Source organism: Mesocricetus auratus, unplaced genomic scaffold (assembly GCF_017639785.1).
Source record: "Mesocricetus auratus isolate SY011 unplaced genomic scaffold, BCM_Maur_2.0 Super-Scaffold_100024, whole genome shotgun sequence".
NCBI classification, from domain to species: domain Eukaryota; kingdom Metazoa; phylum Chordata; class Mammalia; order Rodentia; family Cricetidae; genus Mesocricetus; species Mesocricetus auratus.
Window position 1 is genome coordinate 24,085,001 of NW_024429205.1, and position 13,195 is coordinate 24,098,195.

General features: G+C 44.8%; 1 protein-coding gene across 1 annotated transcript in view; it reads right to left on the reverse strand.

Annotated features, from left to right (window-relative positions):
• The window catches only part of Srd5a2 (steroid 5 alpha-reductase 2), a 40,462-nt gene extending 27,890 nt beyond the window's left edge, over positions 1-12,572 (reverse strand). Inside the window, 1 exon segment of the mRNA NM_001281626.1 lies at positions 12,258-12,572. Coding sequence (NP_001268555.1) covers positions 12,258-12,535 — 278 coding nt within the window. The 5' untranslated portion in view covers positions 12,536-12,572.
• Positions 12,573-13,195: the final 623 nt, after the last annotated feature.

Below are 13,195 nucleotides of genomic sequence, written 5' to 3' on the forward strand. Positions count from 1 at the left end.
CATGGTGTTATGTCACTTGCAGGAGAATGAATGCAATTGGAGATGATCACATTTAACAGAAGAAACTAGACTCAGAATGACAAATTTGATATGTTTTCTCTCCTGTGTGGATCCTAGATTATATGTAGATACATACACACACGCATGCATGCATACATGATGTGAGGGTAGGAAGAGCCAGAAGGAGGCTGTGAGAGGAAGAAAGGGGAGAATGGGATTGAACATGGTCAATTATATCATGTCCATGATACAACTGAATGAAAGGTCTCAATGAAGCTTGTCAGCATGCACACCGAGCACACCAATAAAAACCTCAAAGAAGAAATATTGTACAGCCTTCAAAGATGAATGCACCCCAGTGTGGCTCCTTTATACACCTATCTCCAGTCCATTGTTTACTTAGACAAAGAAAAAGAGTAAGGAAAAGGGCATTGGAATTTCTATGACTTTGTTGAGTGAAAGCTTCAGGCCTGTCTGTCATCACCATTGCTGGTGTCTCCCTCTCTATGTCCCCTACTCTGTGACCCTGTAATCACATTGCCACCCACAACTGCATGAGGAACCAGACTCTTGTAAAGGACATCATCAATCTTCCATCATCTGTAGCCTTCCACAAGTTTAGAGACATACAAGATGAGACCCAAAGGTCCCTGCACATCAAGCATGAGACTGGATGGAGAAATAGTATTAAGGGGCTGGAGAGATTTCTCAGTGATTAAGAGCACTGCTCTTCCAGAGGACTCAATACAGACACACACACACACACACACACACACACACACACACACACATCAAGTGTTATTACAGTCTATAACTCCAGCTCCAGGAGACCTGCTGACAACGTGTGGGTTGTGTGAGCACCTGCACACTTATGGCATGTGTGCACACAAAGGAAACAATTTTTTTAAAGAAAGAAAAGGACTGCAATGGAACATAGCAGTGTCCCTTGGAAAACTGGTGCTCAGTTTGGAAATACAAACAATAGTCGGGCAGTTGTGGCACATGCCTTTAACCCCAACACTTAGGAAGCAGGCTTTCTGAGTTCAAGGCCAGCCTGGCCTATAAAGAAAGTTCCAGGACATCCAGGGCTACAAGAGAGACCCTGCCTCAAGAAAGAAAAAAAAGGAAGGGAGGAAAAGAGGAAGGGAGGGAGGGAGGGAGGAAGGAAGGGAGGGAGGAGGAAGGAAGGAAGGAAAACAATGGGTTTAGATGTGTCGTGAATATAATAAACAGAGACCACTCAAAGCCACAAAATGGTCAAATTAGCAAAGATGAATTACAAAGCCCATTGGAGATACAGCTGCTTCCAGTAAATCTTGAGTAATGGGAACTGGATTCATCCTTCCGCATAGAAATAAGCAAGACACATATTATGAAACAATAAACGTTAGGAAATGAAATACTCTTTGGAGAGAGTATTTATATGATAAAATACTCTCTCCAAAGCACCTTAATGGAAGAGGGGTTTGTTGAGCCCTTAGTTCCAGGTCACAGTGCATCAGCACAAGAAAACCACCGTGTCAGTTAGCAATAAATGTATGCACACTAGTGGTCAGATTATTTCTACACTCAAAGAGTCCAGGGTCCACTGCCTAGGGAATAGTGCCACCAATAGAGGGCAGCAGGTCTTCTATCTCAAGGTACTCAAGATAACCTCCCAGTGACATAATCATAGGCCCATCTCCAAAAGGATTGATTGTAAATCTTTCTTAGTTGACAATGAATGCTAACCATCATGTACAGGAATCTCCAAGAAACAAGGAACAAACTATGTGAATCTTATAACTAACCCAGAGTGCTGTTTTGAAATGGTTTCTAGGCTGAAGTACAAGGAAGGGGGAATCAAGGCTAAAGTTACAAGATTCTTGAGTCATGAGATCAAGGCGAGTCTAATGCTCATTGCAGAGTACTGAAGAGAGAGAAACAGAGCGCCAAAGAGGGTCTTCTTCAAGTATTCAGTGGTGCTAACTAGTGAGTTTGTGTAAGAAAAGAATCACCCAGGGCTGGAGAGATGGCTCAGCAGTTAAGAGCACTGACTGCTCTTTCAGAGGACTTGAGTTCCATTTCCAGCACCCACATGGTGGCTCACAATCATCTGTAATGAGATCAGGTTCTCTCTTCTGACATAAATAACAAATGAAGTAAATGTTTGCCAAGCAGTGGTGGCACACACATTTAATCCAGCACTTGGGAGGCAGAGGCAGGCAGATCTCTGTGAGTTCGAGGCCAGCCTGTTCTACAGAGTGAGTTCCAGGTCAGGCTCCAAAGGCTACACAGAGAAACTGTTTCAAAAAAAATCACCCAAAGATTAAGAACAGTACCCAGCACTTACATTTGACAAGAAATAGGGTCCATGTTCACCAACCAGAAAAACTCATGATCTATCAGACACTGGTAGAATACTTCTAAAGACCATGTTTTAGAGAAGATTAATCAACCCTAGCAGGGCCAGCACTCTTCTAGAACTACATATAACACGTGCAATCAAAACTTGAAAGGATTAAATTGTTTCCAAATAACTTAGCTGCATCCTAGAAGGAAGATCAAGAATATTTATAGACATTTAAAGGTTCCTGACCTCAACACTATAATTTCTTCTTTTGTTGTTGTACTGGTCTTTTGAGGCTAGTTCTTGCTATACATACAGTCTTCCTGTGTAGCGGAGGCTTGCTCAAACTCATAATCCTCCTGCTCCAGTTTCCCAACCTGGGCTTTAACAAGCTATGATTTCTGACCATCTAATGTATGCAAAACTGTGGGGAAACATTTCCCATAACTGGAATAATAATCAGTCAAAGTGATGAAGAAATGACACAGAAGAGTCAGTAAGTGATCCTGTGAGTCAAGGCACTTGCCACCAAGCCTGATGACCTGCGTCTCATCCCTGGGACCCAGAGGTGGAGGAAAGAAACCAATCCCACAAGTTGTCTTCTCAAAAATAAAGTCTTTCTGAGTATTCTACCAGGGTCTCATGGATCATGAGTTTTCTACCTGGCCGGTGAACATTCCTGATGGTGGGAACTGTTCTTAATCTTTGGGTGATTCTTTTCTTCCACACACATATGCATACACAGAGAAAGAAAGCTAAAAAAGAAATGACACAGATGTTAGAAAAGCAATGACAATAAAATGACTATTGTAACATTCCATGTGTTCTTAAAATTAAGCCAAGACATAAAAGATTTTCTTAAAAAATTCAAACTTCTGCCAGGCATTGGTGGCGCATGCCTTTAATCCCAGCACTCAGGAGGCAGAGGCAGGAGGATCTCTGTGAGTTCGAGACCAGCCTAGTCTACAGAGCAAGTTCTAGGACAGCCTCCAAAACAATACAGAGAAACCCTGTCTCAAAATGCCCCCCCAAAAAATTCAAACTTCTATGGATGAAAACTATAGTTGGGAGGGAAAAGGTCTACTTGGCTTATGATTTACAGTCCATCAAGTGAAGCCAAGGCAAGAACTCAAGGTGGGGCTGAAACGGAAAACCACAAAGGGATGCTGCTTACTGGCCTGCTCAGCTATGTTTCTTTTGCAGTCCAGGCCTAGGGAATGGTACCACCCGCAGTGGGCTGGGCCCTCTTGCATCAGACAACATTAAGAAAAGGCTCCACAGACCAATCTGATGGAGGCAATTCCTCAGTTGAGGTTGCTTTTCTCCAGGTGACTTTAGTTGTATCAAACTGAAAAAACCTAATTAGCATTAGCATGAGTTCAGCTTGTCCTGACGGTAGAAGTGACCAGATTTTTTTTTTTTACTAATAGTCCTATATCCATGTGCCCAGTTTTTTTTATTTTTGAGGAATCTCCTTTGAACATTTCCCCTGAGTTCAGATTTTAGTCTCTCTGTCTCTCTCTCTGTCTCTGCCTCTCCCCCTCCCCTTGCCCTTCCCCCTCTCCCTCTCCTCCCTGCCTCTCTCCCTGTACTCTCCCAAAATGAAATGCTTTTCCGATCCTATTATTTTTACAGATTATTTTTACAAAAAAACTTGAATACTTTTCAGTGACATGTGGCCATTCACACAGAATTTCAAATGATTTTTTGTCTCATATAAAACTGGATCATCTCATGTCTTAGGTGTGTGCATACCATGACACTGCATCCCATCAAACGTTACCACCAAGGGATCCTTCATATCCTCTGTACCTTCAGCAAACCATGGGGTGTCCCTTAAGTCACCATATGCTATTTGGACTTTATAGAAATGGAATGATAAAGCATGCATTCTTTTTGGTTTGGTTCCTTTTTCCTAGAGTTATTTTTACCCCTTTTCTATACTATACCATGTGCCAACACGCCATTCATTTTATTTCTGAGTAATGGCTCATTATACATTTATACCTCAATTTATTACTTTCACCTATTGACCAGCATTTGTATTATTTCCAGTTTAGAGCTACCATCAGAAAAGCCACTGCAAATATTTCCACACAAGCCATTCTATGAACATGCACTTTTTCTGGGGGCAGGGGATGTCCAGAAATGAAATGCCATGAACTCAAGAGCATATAAGAACTTGTTTTTAAATTTTTTCATTGTTTAACTTTTTCACTGTCAAAATATTTTCCAAAGAATTTTTTACATTTTGGTCAGCAATGTATGAGAGTTCCATGTGGCTACATGCTCTTTTATCGTACTTAGTAGGTTCCTAATGGTATAGCTGAATATGCGTTTTTCCAGCTATCTCATGATGAGAATCTTTTCATGTTCTCATTGGGCATTCAGCTAGTTTCTCGTTAAAATGTGTATCTGTGTAATTTTTCCACTTAAAAAATGTAAGGTGTAAAGCCAATTATTAGAGGAGAAGGATGGATTTTCTATGAGTAGTGCTAGAACAATTGGATGTCCATATGCAGAAGGACTTTTGATTCATATTCTAATGCTAGAGATATCCGTGACTCAAAGTGAATCATAGGCCTAAATACAAAACCCCAAATTGCACATCTTCTAGAAGGACATACAAGAGAGTGCCTTTGTTACCTAAAGTTAGGCAAAGGCTTCTTAAATATGACAATAAAAACACATGGATAAATGGGAAAACCAGAGCAGCCAAATTAAACGCCCCTGCTTTTCAGAAGATAGAGAATTAAAGAGAAAGCAAAAACTACAACCTGAGAGAAAAATACTTGTTAAGTGCCTACCTGGCAAAATATTTGAGTCCAGAATATATAAATAACACTAAATAATTGCTGCAGGCAAAACAGCAATGCACATAAAATGAAAACAAATAAATTATTTTAAAAAGACATTTGAATGGACTGCTATTTAGAGTTGTTCGCTAAATAGGCGACTTTGGGCATGGGAAAGAGCTTCCCTGAGAGACAGGGGCCAGGACAGGCAGGGCTGGAAGTGCAGTCACCTATGTCGTTAAAAGAAAGCGGGAGAGTGGTGGTGCATGCCTTTAATCCCAGCACTTGGGAGGCAGAGGCAGGAGGATCTCTGTGAGTTCGAGACCAGCCGGGTCTACAAGAGCTAGTTCCAGGACAGCCTCCAAAGACACAGAGAGAAACCCTGTCTCAAAAAATCTAAAAAACAAAACAAAAAAGAAAGCTGGAGAAGCCAAGAGGCAGATGCTTTCCGCTGAAAAGGATCTTCAGATGGTTTGGAGAAGGAGAAGGAGGAGGAGGAACCAAAAAGCACCCTCTTTTGTTCAAAGTGCCCCATTATGTAATAAAGAGCCAGCCTGGGCAACATGGATCAAATATAGTGGAACAGTTTTGAAAATGGCCCAGAGCCTGATGCGAGGCTTTGGTAGTAGCACCTTTGACAGTCCAAGACTGAGCGTATAGAGCGCAGGATGGTTCTAAGCCGGGCTCACCAGGTGGGGCCCCTTTAGTGACAGGGCATCACATTTCCATCCACAAACCCGGAGATGGACCATCGTTTGGGTGGCAGCTCAAGCACTAGCCTTCCCACGCCCACGCGTCTCCGCTCACCCGCCGCCGCCTGCATGTGCTCACTGAGGAATAGCACAAGCAGGAACAAAACGAAATGACCCATGTAAATCATCAGCATGATGCCCGGAACACCCAGAGCCCAATAAATATTGGCTTCCTCTCCCCCTTCTCCCTGCTTCCATAACCAAATGGAAGGCAAATTGCACTCTTGGCCCCAACTCAGAGGTTTTACATTTTAGAGCTCCTGTGTGGGGCTGAGGGTCATTAGAGGCTTCTAGGTGAGGACAGAAACTTTTGAAACAACTTGAGTTGGGCTTGAGGCTGCCCCACAGATCTACCTAAAGAGAGTCAACAGTAGGGTGGAAAGTATTCCAGGTTCCAGAAGCGAGTTGCCACGTCCTGGAAAAACTCCTAGGATAGAAAACTGCTGTATTCTGTATAATAGCAAAAGGAAATGCATGTTCCCCTCTCCAGCTGGCCTTGGCCCATGCCTCAATCGGCCAGTGTGAGAACAGGATCTCTCACAGGGTGTGCCCAGTTCAGCTTCCATCACCTCAGAGAAAACACAACTTGGGGAAACCCCCGGTGGTCCACCCGCGGTGGCTGCTGGCAGTTTGGAGACTCGGTGTTAGAGGACCCACGTGGTTCAGACTTCCTCACTTTGCACTAAACCAGCTTTGTAGGTAGGAAGTGTGTCGAACTGGAATTGGTTCTGTCCCGGAGGCAGCAGTGGAGCTGTTTGGGGATCCCCTCGAAACCCACCCACAGTCTGCCCTGTCTCGTGTACACTCAGACTCTCAATGTGAGTCAGTAACATAACTGTGTCCCCCTCAGGCCCCTTCCCACTCTGTTTGCATTTCCCACCTCTTTCGTTCTGACACTGCTGCCACCCAAGTTTCCACCCAGAAGCAGTGACAAGCACGCGCTGGGGGCTCTTACATACCTTTCCCCTGAAAGCAAGCCCCGAGTGCATAGTTCCTTTTGTCTCCCATAAGGATTGCCATGTTGAAGGACAGTCAAGACTCTGGTAAAGGTCTGGAGTTCAAGCCCACTCTCCCCTTGGTTATGTATGTTGGTAACTGATCACCTCACCACATATTTGGATCCCCGTTTTCTTGTTTTTGTTTGTTCTTTTTCAGTGACCTAGGTTAGACACAACATGAGCAAGGAGTTGGCCCTTTCTGCCTTGTGTAAGAGTGAAATGATTAAGAACTCCACAGTGTGTTTACATTTTGGTAAACAACTATATATTTCTTCGGATGTGCTTATGATGTCATCCTTTTTACAAGGAAAACTCCAGGATGAATGCTGTCTCCTGCAGGCATTCACATAAGGGACCTGGAGCCCAAGGGTTCTCGGAAAACAATGTTTACTATGTTTACTACCAAGTCTCTAATGAAATATAACATGCTCTTTCTAAAACACACCCAAACTTTACTATAGAATTACCAGGGCACTGAATGAAAACCTGTGTAAACTTTACTATAGAATTACCAGGGCACTGAGTGAAAACCTGTGCCACTCATTGCTTTCTTAAGGGCTGCTAAATTGTTGCCCAAAGACCAAATTTTTGTAAAGAAAGCTTTATTGGGAGCAAACACACACACTCATTTGCTTGCATAATATCTACCAATGCTGCTGTTTTGCTCCACCGCAAACAGGGAGCCATTTATTGCAACAAAGAGACCAAATGGCTGCAAAAACTAAAATAATTATGACCTGACTTTCAAGTTGGCTGTGGCCAGGAGTGGTGACACACACCAGTAAGCATAGCTCTCAAGACACTGAGGCAGGAGAATAGTGAGTTCAGGTGTGGGTTGCCTTAAGAACCTGTCAAAAACAAAAACAAAGTCTGCTGATGCTCACTCTAAAAATTCTTTCAACGAATTATGTCCTCAACACATGACCACAAGCATGTTGCTTATCTCAGGTGATAATCTGGAACAGAGATGTGTCTATTGTCACCAGAGTAGACACTAAACATCAGTGAATTGCCATAGTGAGCCTTAGATGCTCCTCTTAGATGACAAGTAACCCACCGAAAGGGCCAGGAGGACTTCGGTTAAAACCTCATTTTGCCACCACCAGCTTAACCTCTGGTGCACGGCTTCTGTAAAATACAGACGTTGGAAAGGAGAGGGAGGGGGGTCTGAAAGTTGGACAGAGGATTGAGTCTCCTTAAAAATAGATTTTAACCCATGTGTAAAGGGCCTTCGGGAAACTTGGGAATGGCATCAGAATAGGGTCACAGAGTAGCAGTTTAGTCACAGCTTCTTGGAGGAAATGACGCCTAGCCTGAGTCTCAAATAATAAAGAATTTGTGCTGTTAGGGTCAGTGGAGAAAGCAACAAGAATTCTAAAGCCATCTGGAATTCCGAAGATATGTGAATCTTACAGCCCAATATCTTCTAAGCTGTCTGGGGGTTTTGTTTTTGTTGTTTTGTTTTTTGAGACAGGAGTCTGACTCTGCAGTCCTGGCTGTCCTGAAACTCGCTGTGAAGGCTAGACCAGGCTAGCCTCAAACTCACTAGTTCTTCCTGCCTCTGCTTCCCAAATGCTAAGATTAAAGCATGTGCTACCATACACAGCTCCTTCTAACCATTTGAGGGGAAAATCTTTTTTTTAAGGTCACTTTATTATTGAGGTCACTTGCAAATCTTTAAAAAGATAGCATCTATGACAGGTACTTAAGTGGTATAGAGATGACTACAGTGTGGAAGACCAGCTGTGCTTGGGATAGAGAATGTCCAAAAAGGCTTTGGACAAGGAGCCATTCCAGGACTAGAGTAGAGATCAGCAGGAGGCCAGATAACGCTATGTTCGATCAAATGGGTTAGGCAGCAGTTATTTCCATACGGCTAAACATTCACCCCAATAGACTCTGAAAAAGGGACAGTGCTGTGAGTTGACCTAGCCATGCAACTTCATCGAGAATGATCCCTAAGTGGCTGCCAGCACTCCCACAATGCTGTCTGTTGATGCCAGTCAAGCTCATTGAACAAATTTGAGTGCCAGCTGTATACTAACACTTTGCTCCAAGAGCACAGCATGTAAAAAAAAGATACAAAAGAAAAAGACAACGTGTCTTTGTGGAACTTATTCTAGTGTGTTATCCTTGTGCTGAGGGAAGTGAGCTTTGACATCCACTCCTTAGAATAGCGTGCTGCCCTGAGCAGTCCCCAACAGACACTTCGCCCAAGAACTTGGGCCAAACCTGTGCCCCATCTTATCCTTTCTTGTAGCAAGACAGTCAGATGCTGCTTGCTTAATTCATTCTTGTTTTCAAGTCAATAAACCTTAAATCCCCCAGGAATTTTTGTACCAGGAACCCAAAGAATCTTCAGTGTTGTAACCTTTTTTCCCCTCTTTTTTTTTCAGCTCTGGGATTTGAATTCAGAACTTCACAAATTCTAAGTCAGCTTCTGAAATGAATTTAGGTACCAGAAAATGCATACCACCTATTATCTAACCTATCAAAAAAGTCAAATTAATTATGTAACAATCAGTGAATAGACAAGTAAATTATGGCTTTTACATGAGGTTAAATCCAAAGCAGTCACTGAGAAGGTATGTTCAAAGAGTGTGCAATAATGTAGGGAGATACATGTCATAAAATGTTAGCAGACCCCGCTGATGGTTCAGTAGGTAAAAATGCCTGAAACACAAAGCCTGATACCCCAAGTTTGGATCTTAAGAACCCACAGAAAAGGCCAATGCAATCCAGAGCCCCTGCCTTAAGATGGAGGTAGGGACAAAAATGCTCACAAGTTCTTGGGCCAAGTTACTTGGAGTATGCACGACACACACACACACACACACACACACACACACACACACACACGCACACACACAGACTCACACACTCACTCACACACTCACATACCTACTCACACACTCACACATACACACACACAAAGATTAATTTTTGAAAGCCTCAAAATGTTAATCAGGTAGAACAAAAATCATATATTCAAATATATATAAGAAGCATGTGTGAAAATCTGTTACCACCCATAAAGAATGACAGACATGTTTTGATACATGCATAACATATTTACATACTAAAAGTGTATTTCTATTCTTTTAAATTCCAGTTTTTGCTTTAGCAAGCATTAATTATCTTGTGTGACTAAACCAGTAACAGTATTAATAACAGTGCTGCTTTTAAAAACCAAGAACAAGTATGAGCAGCCTATCACTGTGGTGAGAGTCCAAGACGGGGTTCCAAATCGGCCAGGTATCAACTTTGAGTCCTCAAACTGCCATGTGGCTGGGGCACCTTACTGAACACAATCTGTCGTTTGTTCCAGTTTCCCCGTCTGCAAGATGGGGTTAAACAGACTCCCTGCCTAATCGGTTGGTGTAAGGATTAGTACCTGTGTTGTGGAGAGTATTTGGCGAAGAGTCCAACATCAAGGAAGGGCTCAAAACAACAGCCTGGAGGGGCTCAGGAGTCTCAGAGGAAGAGCAGAGACACGGTGGAAAGGTCCACAACTATCCTAGAGACAGGTCATGCAGAGCTGTGCTTTCAGGAGGCAAATTTCTCTCGGACAGACTCAATGCCCAGACTGTCCTAACCATTTAAAGTTACTCTGAAGATGATGGACAACATGTGTGTATTTATTTTATGGGCAATTAATCCCTCATTTGTTTTAAAGGGCACTGGTCATATTTTGTTACACAAAATGCCTTTGTGGTTTTAAAAAAAGTCCTGAAAACTATGTTCATAGGATCGTCAGAAAACATTCATCATTTTTCTATATGAAATGGCCTCGTAAAAATACAGTTTATGGCCAGGCTATGGTGGCATGTGCCTCTAATCGCAGCACTCGAGAGGCAGAGATGGGGGAATCTTCTTTGTGAGTTCCAGGCCAGTGGAGGCTAAGTAATAAACCCTGACTCTAAAAAGTTGGGGGAGTGTTGACAGTAGTAAATTTGAAGATAATAAATGTCCATACATCATATTTTCTTGTCAAATATCTATTTCCAAACAAGCAAAACCAATGCTTGTCTTTTATTTCCTATACCCAACATCCTTCTTTCTGTACATCTGTATAAAATTAAGTGAATTACCCTCAGATGTTGTCCACAACAGGCTTTTGGTTTATTGGACAAGCATTAATGTATTAGTACTTGCCAATACTTACCTTTTTTTAAATGAATGAAAACTCCTTTAACACTGCATGATTACTAAATCTTGACCAATAAGGAAGTTAAGGAAGGACAGGTTGAACTTTGTATGTCTGACCCTTTCTTTCCTAGACATGAGGTGTGTGTTGAGGGGAAATTCTGTCTTAGGCTCCCAGACACTTTGTTTTTAAATCTTCTGACCGGAAGAATCCTCTGCTCAGAGCAGCGGAGGCAGCCTTTGGCAGCCTTTCCCTCCCCACGGTCCGGTCCCTGCTACTTACCTGCGTGGAGCGTGCATGTGTCTACCTGTTTTTAAAAGGGAGAGGCTTAAACTGAAGTTATCCCTTGGGAATTAGCTGGGAACCCCGCTAGCTTCCTTTCTGAGCCTCAGTTTCCTTAACTCTACAGTGGGCATAACAAGCACATCTCATGTGTTTACAGTGAAACCAAACAAGATAATAGACACTAAATGGACACAGCAGGCACTCCAGCAGCCTGCCCCCTTCCCCTGGTGGTCTCTGTGGGAAGGGGGCACAGTCCTTAGATTCTCAGTCTCTGTCGATTGCCTTCCTGTCTTTCCTCCCACACAAGAAAGGCAAATTTCTGAACTCAGAATTTTTCATCTACAACATATGAGTCCCCCATTAGCTTTGACTCACTCACCTTTTAAGTCCTGGGGGACCTGGAAAGACAGAGGCAGTGAGCGCAGCTTCTTTGGGGTGGAGTCTAAGCAGAAACCCCATCGGTCTCTGTTCTCATCTATCCCGGTTGGACTCTGCCTGCTCCCTCTTCAATCGCACAAAGACTAAACTGATAAGAGAACTTCAGAGAGTTCAGAGACACCGCCACCCCAAATCCCGCTGCAACAGAAAGGTGACGTCTAGAGACCGAGCTGGCGCTTGGCAAGGTGCACGGTAGGAGAAGGAAGCTCTGTGGCCCACAGGACCCAACATGAGTCCACTAACAGGACCCAACCTGAGTCCCCCAACTCACTCTTGCCACTGCCGCCTCCTCTCCAGCGCTGCCGGACTGGACGGTTTCAACCATCCAAAGGGCAGTGAAGGCTGCTCCTGCCCCGTGGGTGTGTCGCAGTTATAGGGAGTCCAGCCTGAAACCGGGTCCCTAAGAGCCACTCCAAACCCACCTCACTCCGAGCTCCTCCCCACTGAGCCCTTCACGTTTTTTAGTGCTCTGGGGCCGAGCAGGATGCTGCGCTCTGCAGGGAAAACGCTAACCTGTGGAAGTAATGTGCAGAGAAGAGACCCAGCAGCACATTCCCGGGCTGTCCGAAGAGGGAGCGGGACTGCCAAGCCAGCATCCCTACAGGCACCACGAAGGAGGGAAGTTCCTGCAGGAACCAGGCGACGCGTGCCGGCAGGAGGGGACCCGACGACACACTCTGGCTGTGTTTCCCATAGCTGGTGGGTTTCCCTAAGTACAGGGTCAGGGCCCCTATGGTAGCCAAAGTGGCGCTACCTGCTAGCACCGGGCCCTGGTGGCACACAGTCGGCATCTCGCCGGTGTTCACAGCTGGTGGCTGCAGCCCGCCCGCGTGGCGGTGAGCGCGGTCCCTTTATGAAGCTTCAGACGCCACCCCGCGTCCGCCCTTCGGACCTGGGTTCCCTCCCCCCCTCTAGACCCTTTCCCACGTGCCTCCCACCTTGGCGCTGCCCACTCTGGCTCTGCTTAGAAGCAATGACCATTTGGTCCGGCTGGCTCTTTGGGCTGCAGCTGGGACACAGGACCAAAGCTCTTACCGAGCCAAAAATTGTTGGGGGGGGGGGGGTTGGGCTTCCTCCGCCGGTGCCCTCCGTCTGTCTGCATCGATTTCAACTCCTTTCCTCCCTAGGTGGCCCTAGAATGATTTGCTCCTCACCCATCAGCTTCCAATTCTGCAACTTCCGAGAACAGGCAATAGCCCAGAAGAAGGCACTGATGCTTCTCCATCCCTGGCGCGCACTCGCAGCCCCTCAGCGCGTCGCCAGGCAGTGCGCACCACAGATCTCTCAGGCCAGGACTTCCCACCTGCCCCAGCTGCCGATGCTTCTTCCCTCCCCTCAGTTTCTTCATCGGACCTCAGACTGGACTGGTGCTCCGAAACCCTGCCATTCCCTCTGTGCTGAGCTCTGCTTCACCGCGATCCTCCCTCCACCCCTCAGGCAGGTGCCGGCCG